This window comes from Sorex fumeus, unplaced genomic scaffold (genome assembly GCF_029834395.1).
Source record: "Sorex fumeus unplaced genomic scaffold, SorFum_2.1 ptg000047l, whole genome shotgun sequence".
Taxonomy (NCBI): Eukaryota; Metazoa; Chordata; class Mammalia; order Eulipotyphla; family Soricidae; genus Sorex; species Sorex fumeus.
In genome coordinates, this window is record NW_026606104.1 from 47,489,592 (window position 1) to 47,508,072 (window position 18,481).

Sequence of the window (18,481 nt, forward strand, 5' to 3'; positions counted from 1 at the left end):
AAGAATTCATTAAGCTTTTTGTTGTTTGGGGAGATTCAGACATTTCCAGATCTGTGGTCTGAGCCAAAGAATCAACAAGGTGGCACACATGGGTGGTGGGTGGGACAAACTGCTGGGGCTTCCGGAAGTATGGGAGGTGAGGGAGAAGCTACCAACTCTTGACTCTGAGAAAGAAAAAAAAAAACACCCAAATTCTCAGCCCATGTGCCAGTGCCTGAAAATATTCAGAGATTGGGGTATGCAGAGGAAATTTGTGGGCGAATATAGTTGAGCCCTTTGCGTAGCTGTAGTGGTGGGGATGGTTGAATATCTCTGATAAAGAGATTTCAGGTGGGGTCTGAGAGCACACCCTTAATTAGAAACTAACTTTAGGTTTCTTGATCAATTTCATATGATTGATGCTGTTTCAACCAGGCTGTCTGAAATTTGCACATTCATCAGGTCTATTGTGCTATACTCCATTACTATTCTAAGGAGACTTGAAATTTTATCTTTATTTACCAGAACAAATTCTCTTTGTCCTGTTCAGAAATAGAGAAGATTCAGAAAGGAGATTCAAAAAAGGATGATGAAGAGAATTATTTAGATTTGTTTTCTCACAAGAACATGAAGCTGAAGGAGCGAGTACTGATACCTGTCAAACAGTATCCCAAGGTAAGCAAAAAGAGTCACTTCATTTTTCCTTTTCTTTTTTGGGGGGGAGGGTGAGGGTTATTGGGTCACACTCGGCAATGCTCAGGAATTACTCTTTTGGCAATGTTCGGGGGACCATATAGGATGCCCTACCCGCTATATTATCACCCCAGCCCCAAGAGTCTAAATTCTTTAGGGGAGTGGGGGGGAGTGGCGGGGCGGGGAACTACACCTGGTGATGAGCCAGGTATCAAACCAAAGGCTTCTTCTATTCCAGCTTGTTGAGTATCTCTGCAGCTCTTGATGCATTTTAAAAGGGAACTTAAAAGCCGGGCCAGAGAGATAGTACAGTGGATAGAACATTTCCTTGTACAACCCAATTTTGATCCCCAGTACCCTATATGGTCTCCCAACCCTTCTAGGGATAAGCCCTGAGCACAGCTGACCGTGACCTAAAGACAAAAAAAGCCCCCCAAAAAAACCAAACTTAAAACCTTTGAATCTGGGTCAAAGTGGGTACACTGTGTAGGTTGCTTATTTTGTACACAGCCAACATGGATTCAGTTCCCAGCACTCTATTTTCCTCCAAACCTGCCAGGAATGATTGCTGAGTGCAGAGCCAGGGTATCCCTTGAGTATTGCTGAGGAGGGGTGTGTGTGTGTGTGTGTGTGTGTGTGTGTGTGTCAGTCTGTCTTTCTTCACCCCCACCTCCAAAAAAGCTTTGAACTTTTTTCTTTTTCTTTTTGGGTCACACCCGGCGGTACACAGGGGTTACTCCTGGGTCATGCACTCAGGAATTACTCTTGGCAGTGCTGAGGGATGCTGGGAATCGAACCCAGGTCGGTTGCGTGCAAGGCAAACGCCCTACCCACTGTACTAGCACTCCAGCCCCTGAACTTTATACTACCTGTTTCTATCAGATAGAACATCAAAGTTCATGACAAATGGCATAACTACATTCAGGAAGGGTTTATTTCTTTATTTTGCTTTTTTGGGTCACACCCAGCAATGCTCAGGGGTTACTCCTGGCTTTGCACTCAGGAATTACTCCTGGCGGTGCTTTGGGGACCATATGGGATGCTGGGGATCAAACCCAGGTCAGCCGCGTGCAAGGCAAATGCCCTACCCGCAGTGCTATTGCTCCGGCCCCAATACTCATTTTTTAAATTATCAAAAATCATCAAATGTTTGTTCATGTTTCAAATTCTTAGGAATAAAAATCTTGAAGAGGGGCTAGAGTGATAGCATAGCGGGTAGGGTATTTGCTTAAATCTTTAAGTTTGGTGATACTTTCTTATTCATAGTTTTATCTCCCTCCCCCCCCCCCCCCCCACCCCGGGGGTGGGCAGGAGGGGCACAACCAGCGGTACTCAAGACTAAATCCTGACTTTGCACTTAGGGATCTTTTTTAGGGTGGGGGGCTTTTTGGCTTTTGGGATCACTCCTGGCAGTACTTAGAGACCAATATGGGGTGCTGGGGGTTGGATCCAGGTTGACCATATGCAAGGCAGATTTGTTGTATTATCGCTTAGGCCCCTTGGGGATCATTCTTGGCAGTTCTTAGGGGTTACTCCTGACTCTGTACTTAGGAATTACTCCTGGCGCACACAGGGCACCATATGCGGTACTGGGGCTCATAACTGGGTTGGTGGGGCTGGAACAATAGTACAGCGGGTAGGGCGTTTACCTTGCACACAGCCGGCCGGGGTTCGATTCCCAGCATCCCATATGGTCCCCCGAGCACCGCCAGGAGTAATTCCTGAGTGCATAAGCCAGGCATGACCCTGGTGCATTGCTGGCTGTGACCCAAAAAGCAAAAAAAAAAAAAAAAAAAACTAGGTTGGCTACATGCAAGGCAAGTGCATTATTGCTATCTCTTTGCCTGTTGTACTTTAAATCATTTTTCTCCTTTTTTTCTTGAAAGCGGTTAAATTTAGTTTACCAGAAGAAACCTTATGTCCTGAGTTCAGTGTTTTAAAATTTTTTATTAAGGAACTGGAAGGATAGTACAGAAAGTAGGGTGTTTGCCTTACAGCGAGCCTTGGTTCAATTTCTGTCACCCCATGTGATTCCCTGAACCCCATGAGAAATGGTCTCTGAGCACAGAGCCAAGGGGTAATCTTTTGAGAATAACCCCCCCCCCCCAAAAAAAAAAAACCCACCTCCAAATAGTTTATGGGGCCAAGGGGATAGGTTAAAGGGCTTGATCATGTGCTTTGCATGCCAGAGCCTTAGGTTCATTCCTGGCACTATAGGGTTCCCCTGAGTACTGCTGGGAGAAACACCAGGCACCACCAGGCATCGCCTAATAAACATGTTTCATAACTTAAATGGTAGAGCACAATTCTGGTATGTGTGAGGCCTGGCATTACATTCCCCTGGACTTCTGGTGTATCTCTTATTTTTAAAAAACATGTCGAACTGGAGAAATCTTGATTAGGGAAGGTTTGCCTTGCATGCTGCTGACCCCGGTTCAATCCTTGGCACCATATATGGTGGGCCCAGCACGCACACGCACACTTGCTGGACGTGCGTGCTGCACCCCCCACCCCCATTATGAAAGTATGATTCCGATGTGGTGATATTTGGTTTTGTTTGTTTGGGGATCACACCTTGTAATGCCGAGGGGACCGTATGTAGTACTGGGGCTCAAAGAACCTGGGTAAGCTGTGTGCAAGGCAAGAACTGTACTTGCTGCATTATCTCTAGCCCTGCAGTGGAATCTTGAAGGAGTACCAAACTGTATCAGGACTCCAAAATTCAAGTCTAGATAAACTGCACCCTCTCTCTCTCTCTCTCTCCCCCCACCCTTTTTTTTCTTTTGGTTTTTGGGCAACACCCAGTAGTGCCCAGGATTTACTGCTGACTGCACTCAGAGATAACTCCTGGTGAGATCAAGGAAGCATAATGAGGTGCTGGGTTGGTTGTATGCAAGGCAAGCGCCCTACCCACTGTCTCCTAAACTGCTACTTTAGTTGCAAAACCTTAATCACTTTTTCTGTAGAACCTCAGTATATCTCTCAGAAAAATGAGACCAGTAATAGTACATTTTCAGAGTTGTTGACCATCAAACGAAATAAAAAACACTATAATGTTTACTAATATGAAGTCTGTGTATTTTAAAATGTTTTTACCTTTTGCAGTTCAATTTTGTGGGAAAGATCCTTGGACCACAAGGGAATACAATCAAAAGACTGCAAGAGGAGACTGGTGCAAAGATCTCTGTGCTGGGAAAAGGCTCAATGAGAGACAAGGCCAAGGTACATCCCACCTTAGTGAGGCAAGAGGACACCTTAATGCCTTCCAGTAACCTGGATTCAGGATAGATGCTTTGTGGAAGTGAGCATCTGTTTCTGAGCAGAAAATGATTCTTTCCCATTTGTATTTGAACGTAAGCAATTATAGACCCCATTCATTTATTTGCTTGGCAACCTTTGGAAGCACCTGGGTCTGCCCTGGTGATTGTTATCTTTCTGACTTTTTTTGTGTGCATTTTAATGGAAACAATATCAGCTTTAGCATTAGGGTATTTATCTAAGAAAACCTGGAAGGAGAACTAGTTGTTCTAGAACTTACCAGACTGAAGATATTAAAATGTGAATAGCACAATCCCTTCTCAATAACCTGGAAAAGTCACTGTCACTGTCACTGCCCTCCCGTTGTTCATCAATTTGCTCGAGCAGGCCCAATATCATTGTGAGACTTGTTGTTACTGTGTTTTTCATAGCGAATACTGGTAGCTTGCCAGGCTTTGCCGTGCGGGCGAGATACTCTCGGTAGCTTGCTGGGCTCTCCAAGAGGGGCGGAGGAATCGAATTTGGGTTGACCGGGTCGCCCGCGTGCAAGATAAATGCCCTACTCGCTGTGGAAAAGTAAGAGTAGTAATGTTGGTGCAGGGGGTGAGTTTGAGGATTATTAGTTGGCAGGTTTGTTTTATAGCCTTGTGGAAAGTAAAACCTACTAAAGTAATTATAGCACAGCGGGTAGGACGTTTGCCTTGCACACAGCCGACCCGGTTTCGATTCCCAGCATCCCGTATGGTCCCCTGAGCACCGCCAGGAGTAATTCCTGAGCACAGAGCCAGGAGTAACCCCTGAGCATCACCAGGTGTGACACCCCCCCCCCCAAAAGAAAGTAATTATTCTAAGAAACCATGAGTAAACCTTTCACAGAATTTACTCCCCCACAACCCCCATGCCATAGCTCTATGTACTTAATTCTCTTTGAAGCTGTACACCAAAGCAGAAGTTTTTTGTCTTGTTTTTATTTGACTTTTGTTTTATTTAGGGGCCACAGTCAGCCATGCTTAGAGCTTACTCCTGTCTTTGGACTCAGGGATCATTCCTAGAGGGCTCAAGGGGCCATATGTGTGACTGGGGATTAAACCCAGGTTGGCTTCGTGCAAGACGAGCACCTAACCTACTATACTGTTGCTCTAACTCCCAAAAAATCTAAATCTTTTTTAAAGTTTTTTTCTTTCCTGTTGAAGCCGAAAAACACACACTTTGGGCCTTCTGTGACAAACATTCTTTTCTCAGACTGTTTTTTCCACTTACCTTTCTCACAAAGTAAATAAAATTGGAGCTTAAGGTTTTTATCTAGCTAATGTGACTTATGTGGGGTTTTGTTGTTTTGTTTTTTTTTTCCCTCTACCTTGGCTTGACTTCTTTCTTCTGCTGGAACTCCCCAGACCATTTAAACACACAAAAGCTGGAGATTAAATTTTTAACTGGAATTTAAAAGTAAATTCTTGGCAATGAATGAATGAATGAATGGTTGGCAAACAGCTATTATCTGAATGGAAACTGGGATTAAATTAATCTCTTCTGTGCCTTTTTGTTCTGTTTTCGGGCTACACCTGGCAGTGCTCAGGGCTTATTCATGGTTCTGTGCTCAGGATCGTTCTTGGTGGTGCATGGCTGACCATCGAAAGTGCCAGGGATTTAACTGGGGCCATCTGCATGCAAGACAAGTGCATTATCTCTCTTGTATTATCTCTCTTGCATTATCTCTTGTATTATCTCTCTGGTCCCTCTTACTGTGCCATTTAACAAGAACAGAACATGTTGGAAGTTCAAGACAATTTTTATTTTCTTTAGATAAATTCGGGGTTGGCTGTTTTTTTTTACTATTTTCCAAACCTTCTTTCGTTTTCCTTTTGCACTTCACTAATACTCTTAGATATTGTGGTTATTTTTGCTGCCCTTTTGACCTTGAAATAAAGATGTCTCTCTCCCTCCTTTCTTTCTTTTCTTTTCTTCTTTCCCTTTTTCTCTTCTTCATATTTGGGCCTCACCCACTTGTGCTCAGGGCTTATTCCTGATCTGGATTCAGGGGTCGTTCTTGTTGGACTTGCGGGACGATATGGGATGCTAGGGATCAAACCCAGTAAGGCAAGTACTATCTCTTTGGCTCCATAAAGGTGTCATTTTCTCCTTCCACAGGAGGAAGAGTTGCGTAAAGGTGGAGACCCCAAATACGCTCACTTGAATATGGATCTGCACGTCTTCATCGAAGTATTCGGGCCTCCTTGTGAAGCTTATGCTCTCATGGCCCATGCTATGGAAGAAGTCAAGAAGTTTCTAGTACCAGTAAGGAAATCTATATCCTATTTTTTGGGGCCAAGAGAACTGGGATCTTGTGCTTTACGGCAGGATTTCATTCTTTTTTTTTTTTTCTTTTTGGCTTGTAAAAGTATTTTATTGACGTTTTAATGTGGGAGAAAGAGGAATACTTTAGTTAGAAATCATGTAATCTTAATTGACTCACTTTTTTCCTTTTTTTTAAAAATAGGCTTTTTTATTAAATCATTGTGACATAGACCCTTACAAAGCTGTTCATGATTAGGTTTCAGTCATACATCATTCCAACATGGCAGAGTTTCTTAACTGAGCCTCTGCATAACTTGAAATTGCATAGTAAATTTTGCATTTACATTCATTTTTCTGAATACAGAGTTTTTATAGTTCTCAGAGCCATGTCCCAGGACCCTTTTGTTCTTCCTTATCTGATGTGGTTTTAGTTGTATACCAATATCTGTTGTCAAAATCTTGGATCCTCCCCTCCCCTCCCCTCCCCTCCCCTCCCCTCTCCTCTCTACTGTTTGCATTCTATCGTCTAGCTGAACAGTCTGAAGGTCTGAAATATTGAGCTAAAGTATTTTTATAGTTATATAAACCTGGTAAATTATGAAAATTGATTAAACTGATCGTAATCCCTCTTATTGAAGGAATTTATATTCTTGAGAATCTGGCGACAAGACATTTATAGTATTTGGTGTTAAAGGGTTAAGTTCTGGCATGGATGCATTCATGGTTTTCTCTTCGAGAGCCGTTTACTCAGGAGGGGTTTGATTTGGAAGAGATAGGCAAGTTGAAGTCTTGGCTAAGTGGGTAGGTTGTTGTGTAGACCCTTTTAGCATAAATCTGACACCTAAGAGTTGGAACTTTTGAGGGTACCTGTCATGTTCATTGACAGCTGGTCTGGGAGATCGATCACTTTTTAAGTAGGTAATTGTGAGCTTCTGTTACTTTTAGAAAGATCCCATGTTTGTCAGAAATACTGCTGTTTAGTATTCACTAGCAAGGGATGAATCTAGACTGTCAAGAAGGATTTAGAATGTTCCACGAGAATTGAGTATGTGTGATATTTTTATCACAAAGATGAGACACAGTTCTTAGTTTTCATATGTAAACAGTGAGTAAGAAGTAATATAGTATCAGAATATAAGAATTGATAACACGGGCCCATAACCATAGTACAGTGGGAAAGGCACTTGCCTGGCATGCAGCTGACCTAGGTTCGCTCCCTGGTAACTCATATTAGCCCTCAGCACTGCCAGGTATGGCTCCCAAACCAAATAAATTTAAATTTTAAAAAAAATTGATAAAACAAAAATCCATGTCTACCTATAATGCTAAGCTCCAAGGATTTGATACTTTCTCAAATGTCAAATGAGGTGTCAGGAGCAAAGCTCCAAACATGAAAGCAAGTTCTTTGCCACTGAAATGCATCACTGATCCCTATGAAACGGTAAATTTGACATATTCTAGTGAAAACTCTGCTGAAAAAGTTTGTCTTTGGAAAATTATTTTTACTCTTAAGGAAGCATCCTAAATTGATTTCTGAATTGTATGTATCCTCTGAATTGTTTATTGACAGGAATTTTCTACCTCCTTTTTATTGTTAGTGTAACCATATTTCTCAAAGGGGGGTAGGGTTACAAGGCTTCCATAAAAGTGGATCTGTTTTTAAAAGAGACGTGCCAGGGAGACCTGGGTTTCCTTAGCTGTCATTGTCATAAGTGGTTGGAAGAGAATGAGCAAATGGACTGTGATTGATCGGTTGAGTCTCCATTGTAAGTCTCAAATAGCAGCAATATCTAAGATTCAAGGATGTGAAGAATTGAGGGGAGCAGTTCTCCGGTGATTAGAATCTTTTGCTGGGCATACCTGGCTTTGCTCAGGATCCACTCCCGTGATGCTCAGGATGGCGGGGGGGGGGGGGGGGGGGGGGCACTTGCAGTTCCAGGGATGGAAATGAGGTCTGCAGCTTGCAAGACCCGTCTTACCTTCTATACTGTCCCTCTGGCTCCAGAATGTTCTATTTTGAAGCTCCATTCACCTAAGATGTATTAAAATGTATGAAATACTAAGACTGGCTCTCATTAGGAGTTACGGGAAAAAGATTTGCAAATGGCATTTGATTCAATTCTTCCCTCTTGTGAAGAAAGAAAAGTTAGCCAATTTTTGCATCCATGACCAGAGCCCTCCGTTTTCCCCGTAGAGCCATTACCTGTACCAGAGAGGCTTCCTGGTACAGTAGGAAGAACACTGGACTGGGAGCTTTATCTGCGTCATCTTGGACAAGTTATTATTTCACTTTTCTGAGCCTCAGGTTCCTTGTTCATCCCAAACATTTGTTAAGTATCTGGTAGGTGCCTAATACTATACTTGGGTCTGAGATTACAAAATAATGGCTCCTTGAAGAGCCCAGAATGTAATGAGAAAGACAGAGAAACAGTTCCAGAATAATGTGGTAAGTGCTTGGGTAGAGGAAATTACCTGTTGCTTTGGGACAAGAGGAGGGAGCAGAGATGAGTGAGCAAGGTTTTCAGAAATTGATATTTTAGATTCTGTTTTCTGAAAGTGGCACCAAAAAATGAGTACAGCCTAGGTTTAGAGACAAGTAATTCTAAATTGACATTTACCTGTGTATTCTTTGCTGGTTACCTTATACTCCCCCCATTAATCTGTTTTTCCAACTGTAAAATTGGAAGATCTGCTTACTTCAGGATTACTTTGAAAATTAAATTGGGGGCGGGGGAGGGCTGGAGCTGTAGCACAGCAGGTAGGGTGTTTTTGCCTTGCACATGGCCGACCCGGGTTCCATCCCCAGCATCCCAAATGATCCCCTGAGCACCACCAGGGGTAATTCCTGAGTACAGAGCCAGGAGTGATCCCTGTGCTTTGCCGTGTGTGACCCAAAAAGCAAAAAAAAAAGAAAAAAGATAAATGGGAAAATCTCTGGAAAGCTTAATAAAATACATAGAGCTTAGTGGTAGTGACTTATTCTAGAAAGTGGAAACTATAAGAATGCAGGTGTAAGAATAGAAGATTCTGAATTGTAGGTTGTTCAGCATAGTCTAAAAAGAGGCAGTATATGAAGAGAGGATAGAAGTGATGCAAAGAGCTAAGTAGGAACCACATCATAAAGACTTTATGTTTTAATCAGGCATCTGCCATTAAAATTTCCTCAAGTGTGTGACAGGTAGGGTACTGTGATTTGAGAACAAACAATCTAAGACTTCATCTTGGCTTTCAAAGCTGTTAGCACCCAAGGCTCATCTAATGTGGGCTAGATTACTTCTCGGCAGAAGGTAGAGATAATGTTGCACTTCATTTCTTATTATTTTTCATTTGCAGGATATGATGGACGATATCTGCCAGGAGCAGTTCCTGGAGCTCTCCTATTTGAATGGTGTACCAGAACCCTCTCGTGGACGTGGGGTCCCAGTGAGAGGCCGGGGAGCTGCGCCACCTCCTCCACCAGTTCCTAGGTAATAATAATAGGGTCAGCCAGAAATAGGATATAGAAGTTTGACTGTTGTACCTCATTTAGTCATCCACCCTCCAGCTTGGAGGGTTGGGGGTTATATGTTGCATCAGGAGTAAAATTCTAGATCTTTGGGCACTTTGACTAGTCAGGTACTGTGGTCCTTTTGGTCTTCACTATCACGATCTTCCTGTTGTTCGTCAATTGCCTCGAGCAGGCACCAGTAACGTCTCCTTCGTCCTAGCCCTGACATTCTAAAAAGTGTCACATTCAAGGCTCTTTCAGGGTTAGGAGAATGAGACCCATCATTGTTACTGGTATTTGGCATATTGGGTACGCCATGGGGAGTTTGCTAGACTCTGCCGTGTGGGCAGGTTACATTCGGTAGCCTGCCAAGTTGTCCAAAGCAAGACTGAGATAATAAGATGTCGCGTGGCCGCAACATTCTTTTAATTTTGGTCTTCCGTCTTTCAGTTTTGAAAAGTTTTAGGGGTTTTGTGGGAATGTAGGCGGGGTTTACTAGGAATTGAATTGGGATCTCTCACATACAAGGAAGATGCTCTACCACTGAGTTACATATTCAGCTAGTTTTAGCATTTTTTAAAATGGTCTAACATTAAAATTTTACTTTTCTTGGTTGACCTTTATGGAATCCTCAGTCTTTAAGACAGTTGCCTCAGAAATTTCAGGGGTGCAGGGTCTAGGAAGTCTTCTAGCATGGGTAACACTGTGTAGTATTAGTATGTAGTATTATCTTTGACTGCATAATGCTACCCACCCATTCATTCCTTTTAGTTTCAGTAGTGGAACATTGAAAAAAATCTATGTAGTTCTGAATATTTAAACAATTTTAAACTTTCATTGGGCCCGTAGAGTGAGTTCAGTATATGCTTCAATGTATGCAGGAGTCCCGGGTTTTATCCCCAGCATTGTGTGGTCCCCTAAGCTCCACAAGGAACAAACCAGGAACCAGTAGCTCCTGAGCATCGCTGAGTGTGGCCCCCAAAACCAAAACACAGTAAACTTGGACCACAGATATGACTCGGTGGTAAAATACATGTTTCATATAAGTGAAATCGTAGATTCAATCTCCAGCACTACAAAGAATAATGCAGTGATCTTTCTTTATACAGGGGTCGTGGGGTCGGACCACCTCGGGGGGCTTTGGTGCGTGGTACGCCGGTGAGAGGAGCCATCACTAGAGGTGCCACTGTGACTCGAGGAGTGCCACCTCCACCTACCGTGAGGGGTGCTCCTACACCGCGAGCACGGACAGCAGGCATCCAGAGAATACCCTTGCCTCCACCCCCAGCGCCAGAAACATACGAAGAATATGTAAGGAGTCTGAACAGTTTGACCCTTTGAATACATACATTGCCAAGGAAGTTGGTTTACAGGGACATGGCACCTGACATAGTTGATAGAAATGCCACTGAGTTGCCCCCTTCTCTTGAAGTCAGTATTAAATTGAGACAGTTTTTCCCCCTTTTTTCCTTTTTAAACATGTCTGACACTTGAGTACTTGTGTATAGATTACATAGGAAATGAGCTGTGCTTTGTTGTGTAGAGTTTTACTGAGGCATCTCCCGATACTGTTGCTGATTATGTTCACTTTGTGCTTTATCACCTGCCCACACTTGAAGGGGTTTTTTTTGTGGGGGGGGGGGGTATTGTGGGTTTGGTTTTTTTTGTACGTTTAAGTTTAAGTGGTTTGTTTCATTTTAAAATATAAGGTGCTAGAGAGATTGTACAACTGGCAGCATGTTTGATTTGCATGTGTTTGGCCCAGACTCAATTCCTTGTCCTCCCTATAATTCCCCAAACCCTGCCAGGAATGATCAATGAGTGCAGAGTCAGGAGTAAACCCTGAGCACTGCTGGGTGTGGCCCCCAAATCAAAAAGAACAAAGTAATACTAATGACTAGAGAGATACCACAGGAAGCTTTCCTTGCATGAGTCCAATATGGGTTTCATCATTGGCACCTTACATTGTTCCCTGAGCACTGGCAGGTGTGATGCCTGAGCACATAGCTGGGAGGAAGCCGAGAACACTGCCAGGCATGGCCCCAGAAATGAGAGGAAAGGAGAGAGAGAGAGAGCTGTGTGTTTGTGAATAAAATAGGGGTCAGGGGTATAGTACAGCAGGTATAGGGCACTTGCCTCAATCTCAAACACCCTCTATATTGACTCAGCCAGGAGTAATCCTTGAGCACTGCTGAATATGGCCCCCAAACCAAGTTAATAATAATAGTAAAACTCTAGTATTTTATATTCCACAATAGGCATTAGCATTTTTTAGGTAAATTCTATATTCTGATAATGTAGAATATTCTGTAGGATTGCCTTCTCCCTCTCTGAGATTCTTTTTATATTTCTAGGGATATGATGACACGTATGCTGAACAAAGTTATGAAGGCTACGAAGGCTATTACAGCCAGAGCCAGGGGTGAGTAACGCACTGTGGTGCTGTTCGTTTTGTTTTGTTTCGTTTTATTTTGTTAAGTCTCAGGAATGATTTAGAGGGAAGGCATACATCATACACTCAAATCTGCAAATTTGAGTCATTGAACCTTAACAGAATTTATAGAATCTGGAACCAGCAGCTGAAAAATTTCTAAGCTGTGACTGTACATGGAAAGAGAGGGAAAGTGCCTTTAAATTATTTGTTACTGAAAAATATCACAGGCACACTAACGTGGTATGCAGGAAAATATACCCCCTCTACTATAACTTAAATAACTTGGATTTCTTTTTTCCCCATAACTTAGGTTCTTAAAATATTTTTTGTGTATATCTTTATGATTGAAAAAGCATTTCAAAATTCTATGGGGGAACAGAATAATTCTCTTCTTCATTTTTGTCTTCAGTCTCCAGTGAGCTCTGAATATGAATTGGCATTATGGTTAAAGTGACCAATTCGGGGCTGGAGCGATAGCACAGTGGGTAAAGCGTTTGCCTTGCACACGGCCAACCCGGGTTCGATTCCCAGCTTCCCATATGGTCCCCTCAGCACCCCCAGGAGCAATTCCTGAGTCCAGAGCCAGAAGTAACCCCTGTGCATTGCTGGGTGTGACCCAAAAAGCAAAAAAAATCAATAAAGTGACCAATTCTGGGTTGTGCTTTTTCTTTCATTTCTTTGTTTGCTTGCTTTTTGGGCCACACCAGGCTGTGCTAAGAGCTTATTCCTGGTTCTGCTCAGGAATCACTCCTGCAGGGACTCTGGGAACCACATGGTTTGCCAGGGATTAAACCCATGTCGGCCACGTGCGAGGCACGTGCCCTATGCACTGTACTGTCACTCTAGCCCCCTGATTGTGCATTTCACGGTATCTATTTTTCTAATCTATAGTTGTCAGGATTTTTTTGATTCAGGGATTTGAACTCAGTCATATACTGCCTCAGAGCCTCATCCCTCCCTGAACTTATTGTATATGTTTTTCTCTGACTAGATAGTATTACCATATGTTGAAAATATTTCATGTAGGGGACTGGAGCAATAGTTCTGCAGTTAAGATATTGGCCTTACATGTGGCCAGCCCGGGTTCAATTTCCAGAATTGGTCCCAGCCTATGGTCCCTGTGCATCACTGAGTGTGAAACACACCCCACCCCACTCCCCCCCAAAAAAATGTTTTGGCGTAGGTCAGAAATGACCCTTTTCCTATATTGTGTATGTAGTAAACTGCTCTGAAATATGAAAACAGGAAGAAAGGTGAAACTGAACATAGTTACTCTGTAGCTCTCTAATACTGTGTCTTTAACTTTCAGGGACTCAGAATATTATGACTATGGACATGGGGAGGTTCAAGATTCTTATGAAGCCTATGGTATGTTTTAATTTCTGTGGTGGGGCCGAATGTGCAAGTAAGTGCCTTGGGAATGTTAGTGACGGATTATTGGGGAGTCAGACAGTCACACCTAAGTAGAATGCCAAGACGCTGGAAATAATGATGATAGAAATCTTACTGTTATTTAAATTTTATAGTGGGCAGTAAGCTGAGAGAAAGAGACCACTAAAGTGATTAAGGGGGTCTGGAGCGATAGCACAGAGGGTAGGGTGTTTGCCTTGCGCCCGGCCAACCCGGGGTCGATTCCCAGCATCCCATATGGTCCCCCGAGCACTGCCAGGAGTTATTCCTGAGTGCATGAGCCAGGCGTGACCCCTGTGCATCGCTGGGTGTGACCCAAAAAGCAAATAATAATAATAATAAAGTGATTAAGGGTCACTTTACTCTTACTCTTGAAAAACTAGGCAGTTGTAATTTTTGTTTTGTTTGGTTTGGGTGCCACATCTGGTGCTTGGGGACTCCTTTAAGCTCTCTTTTGCCAGGGAGATGGGAGTAGGGAGTCTGTTTCTTGTGTGGTGCCTTGGAGAGAACCCAGACTTGTATAGAGAGTGTGTGCTCAGCCATTGCCCTGTCAGACCTTAGGCAGATATCTGTAAATTAGGATTTGGCCTGATTGTAGCAAAGGGCTTTCAAATTGGTATTTTTCCTACCGTAGGCCAGGCTTGGGTTAAGCCTGGGTTATTGCTCAGCCTTTGCTGCTCATAAGTAGACCACATTGGCAAATAGTGACAGTTTGATAAAAGCAACTCCACTCTTCTCTCCCGCCTTGTTTTTTGTTTTGGTTTGTTTTTTTAAAAACTGTAGTGGAAATCCTTGTAAAAGAGCTCAAAAGATGCAGAGCGTTCGTATAGGAATTGAGGCTCTTGCTTAGCCCAAGTTTCATCCCCAGCACCATCTGTACATAGAGCCAGCAGAGCCAGGATTAGTTCTGGGCATCACCAAGTGTCCCCTGCCCCCAGCCCCAAACCCCCCAAAATAAGAATCTTTAAAGAGGGAAAAATGGCCACTAACAGAAGCCGGTAGGGGGCAAGAGCAGTGCTTCTTAAGTTCAAGCCTAGGCTGAACGGGAGCTAACCCTTTTAGGGCAGTACTGACCCCAGGCTCTCTACTGACTTGATAGGATTCTCTCAGTCCTTAAATCTTGAGAGAGGTCCAGATGCTGGCATGACATCAGAACTAAACTACCTTCCCTGAGGTTTGGTTGAAAACACATTGCTCAAGAGTATACTTGAGCCAGCTATGGCACTGTGTTAATGGGCCCCAGAGGGAGTGCCTTGTGGCGATGGATAGAGCCCTTTAAGTGTACGCTGTTTTCTACACACCAGAGGGAATTCCAGAGTCCTTGGCAGGGGGCTTAGAGCTTGACAGTTTCCCTGTGATGCTGTGTTATTAGGATAGGCTGCCTGAATTTGTGTGTGTGTGAGCCTCTGAGTTCAGCTCAGTTGGCTTCTTGCCAGGACTGTGTGTGCATACGTGCAGGTACCAAACCCAGGGCCTTCCATTTGCAAGACACGTGCTCTACTGCTTAGCAGTATCCCCAGCACAGGGAGACATTTTTACTGTTCTAATTAAATGATTCTGGACAGTTATCATCCTGTAACCCTGCAGTATTCTTCTCAGTATACCACTATTCAGAAGGATGCTGATTGCCCCTGGGTATTTCCCGCCATCAGAAAGGCAACACAGTGAGGCCTGTGTTGTATGTATTTGACTAAATCGCTTTTCTGTTTGGCTGGAGAAAGGACTGGGCTGAAAGATGCAGCTTTCTTGTACTCATGGAATGGTGTTGCCATGGCTAATCTGATTCCTGCCTTTATAAGTACAAAATTTTAAAATAGACGTTGGTAGCCACGCCCACTTTGGAAATTGATGAATTTAATTATATTAGGGGTATAAATAGACAAAGGTAAAATTCTAGTGATTCAGCTCCCTATAGTGAATGTTCAAATTTATATTGATGAAAGCTCATATTTGTCAATTCGGGCAGTTGGAAAAATACTTGAGACGTGAACTGGCGTGGGTAAAGTGTGAGGGTGAACAGGAAGACTGAGCTTAGAAACATGACCTATTTTGAGTGTCATGTTTTTAATCTCCTTTAGGCTATTCCTTCTAATGAAAACCCCATTTGAAGGGGTCAGAGTGATAGTATGACTGATCAGGCACTTGCCTTATATGTGTCGGAACTGGGTTTGATCCCTGGCATCCCATGTGGTTCCCCCCAAGCACCACCAATAGTGATTCCTGAGCACAGAGCCAGGAGTAACCCCTAAGCATCACTGGGTGTGGCCACAAGCTAAAAAGAAAAAATTGAGCTGATTTATCAACCATGCTTTCTACTTCTCTCCCCAGGACTCCCATGTGTAAATTCTTCCCTCTAGCCCTTTAAGCTGACTCCCTGGACCAAATACAGCCTCTTTTTCGTTCCACAACACTTGTCTGAACTATTGGCATAAAAAGGGAGATCATGAATTTCCCTAATAAATACTGTAATCAGCATTTGCCTGTAGTTTCTTCTATCAGAGCAGTGGATCAGCCCTGCTACTGAAGGGTTCATAAAATTTTGATCCTATCTTGCTTCCCCCAGAATCTTAAGAATTCTTATTCTCAAAATGGAAATCTGATTTGGAAAAGGGCTGCTTCCAATCTGAAAGCGCTCGAGTGGTTGTCAACTTACCGGAGGCTGCCTGGGGTTTACTTTGCAAAGAACAGAAGAGGGCATTTTTGTCCACTGAAAATTTCTTCACTGTTTTAAACAAAGTGTTGGGCATATCCAGGTTTGAGAGTAGAAGTTTCATTGTATTCTAGTATGCTTTCTGTGGACATTCTTTGCTGGTGACTGCTTCCCTTTCTGAGCCGTTTTCTTCTGTGTCCAAATGCTCAAAACTACCTTACAGTTTGGAAATTACTTTAGCTGCTCAAAAGGGCCAAACGGTAAAAAAAAAGCAGGGCCTACGTGGAGACGGGAAGACATTGAAGCAAAGCAGTGTTTTTGATGATCTCTACCAGGTGACCTCTGCCGCCGCCTCCAAAATACCTCTGACACATGATTTATGACCTGTTTTTGCTTTCCCACACAGGCCAAGACGACTGGAATGGGACCAGGCCATCACTGAAGGCCCCTCCAGCTAGGCCCGTGAAGGGAGCATACAGAGAACACCCATATGGACGTTATTAAAAAACAAACATGAGGGGAAAATATCAGTTATGAGCAAAGTTGTTACTGATTTCTTGTATCTCCCAGGATTCCTGTTGCTTTACCCACAACAGACAAGTAATTGTCTAAGTGTTTTTCTTCGTGGTCCCCTTCTTCCCAACCTTACTCCATTCTTAACTCTGCATTCTGGCTTCTGTATGTAGTATTTTAAAATGAGTTAAAATAGATTTAGGAATATCGAATTAATTTTTTAAGTGTGTAGATGCTTTTTTTTCTTTGTTGTTTAAATATAAACAAATGTACCTTTTATAATAAAAAAAAGTTGAGTAAAAAAAAAAACACAAACCTGTTAGTTTCAAAAGTGACATTGCTTGCTTAAAGGTTCTGAAGTTAAGACTTGTTCACTTTCTCTTAGTTTTGATTTGAGGCATCCCGTAAAGTTGTAGTTGCAGAATCCCAAACTAGGCTACATTTCAAAATTCAGGGCTGTTTAAGATTTAAAATCACAAACGTTAACGGCAGTAGGTGCCACCATGTAAAAGTAAGCTCAGACGTCTCTAAAATGTTTCCTTTAAAAGCACATGGCGGTTGAATCTTAAGGTTAAATTTTAATATGAAAGATCCTCATGAATTAAATAGTTGATGCAATTTTTAACGTTGATTTAAAAACAACAAAATTAGGTTTGTAAACTGACTTTTTCATTATGTGGGTTTTGAAATCTAGCCCCAGACATACAGTGTTGAGAGATACTTAGTAGGGAGTAGGTTTTGAAGAGGGGGTGAGGGGCTGGCCACTGAAATGAATGAATTTGATGCAGAGCTTTTTTAGCCACACACAATCTCTCAGTGATAGTACTAATAATAAATTTTCAGTATTTAAAAAAAAAGTATTCTGTCCATCTGAGATTCTGCACTCCATGATAAAAGCTCACTTGGACACTGGAGCCAAAAGCTGATGATGTTCTTAAATTGACAGTTGTCAATACTGAACTGTTTCCAAGGTAGTGTTAGTCAAGTATGTCTCAACACTAGCATGATTTAAAAAGGGACACTGCAGCTGAATGAAAAAGGAATCAAAATCCACTTTGTACATAAGTTAAAGTCCTAATTGGATTTGTACCGTCCTCCCATTTTGTTCTTGGAAAATTAAATGCTACATGTGTAAGTCTGCCTAAATAGGTAGCTTAAACTTATGTCAAAATGTCTGCAGCAGTTTGTCAATAAAGTTTAGTCCTTTTTTAATCAAAGTAAATGTGATGAATTGTCATTTTTTGGGGTGGACAATAAAATAGTATTCTCTTTCAAATAAACTTAAATTAACTCTAAAGTTAATGGTCTTGTTAAAAGTTGGAGACATTCTTAAAAGTGGTGGTGGGGATTTTATTTTAAGTTTACCAAAAAACAAAAAGTTTATCGAGTTGTTAAGTTTTAGTTAAAAAATAACCAAAGCTTTTTCACCCCCTGGAAGTTGTGAGAGCAGTTTTATCCATTCCTATCACGAGCTCTAATTTTCGGAGAGAAACCTGACTGAGCCAAAACTTGACTGGTTTCCCAAGCGATCACAGAATTCCAAGTATCCTCCAGCCACCCTAGTCTGCACGTTCTGTCGAGAGGCCCTCGGTGGCCCTAAGAGTGAACCGAATAATCTCAGCGAGCGTGGAAAGTGCACCTGCTTTTAAAGACAACAATTCAGCAGTCCCGGTGGGGGGGCCCTTAAGGGTTGCCCTTTGATCCCAGGAACACTGCTAATAAATCAACTGGGTTGGGGCAGGATCTGGCCTGCTCTGAATTC

General features: G+C 42.6%; 1 protein-coding gene across 3 annotated transcripts in view; it reads left to right on the top strand.

The window, feature by feature from the left end:
• The window catches only part of KHDRBS1 (KH RNA binding domain containing, signal transduction associated 1), a 46,019-nt gene that overhangs the window by 17,125 nt on the left and 10,413 nt on the right, over positions 1 to 18,481 (top strand). For 2 of the 3 annotated variants that reach the window (XR_008793704.1, XR_008793703.1), the window contains exons 2-9: positions 530 to 654; positions 3,778 to 3,894; positions 6,079 to 6,225; positions 9,559 to 9,692; positions 10,822 to 11,023; positions 12,067 to 12,134; positions 13,456 to 13,514; positions 16,613 to 16,806. Coding sequence is in view for 1 of the 3 variants with exons in the window: in XM_056123187.1 (XP_055979162.1) it covers positions 530 to 654; positions 3,778 to 3,894; positions 6,079 to 6,225; positions 9,559 to 9,692; positions 10,822 to 11,023; positions 12,067 to 12,134; positions 13,456 to 13,514; positions 16,613 to 16,710 (950 nt within the window). In the remaining 2 variants the exon portion in view is untranslated. Of the gene's footprint in view, positions 1 to 529; positions 655 to 3,777; positions 3,895 to 6,078; positions 6,226 to 9,558; positions 9,693 to 10,821; positions 11,024 to 12,066; positions 12,135 to 13,455; positions 13,515 to 16,612; positions 17,942 to 18,481 lie in introns of those variants that run through there. The other variant, XM_056123187.1, reaches the window with a different exon arrangement.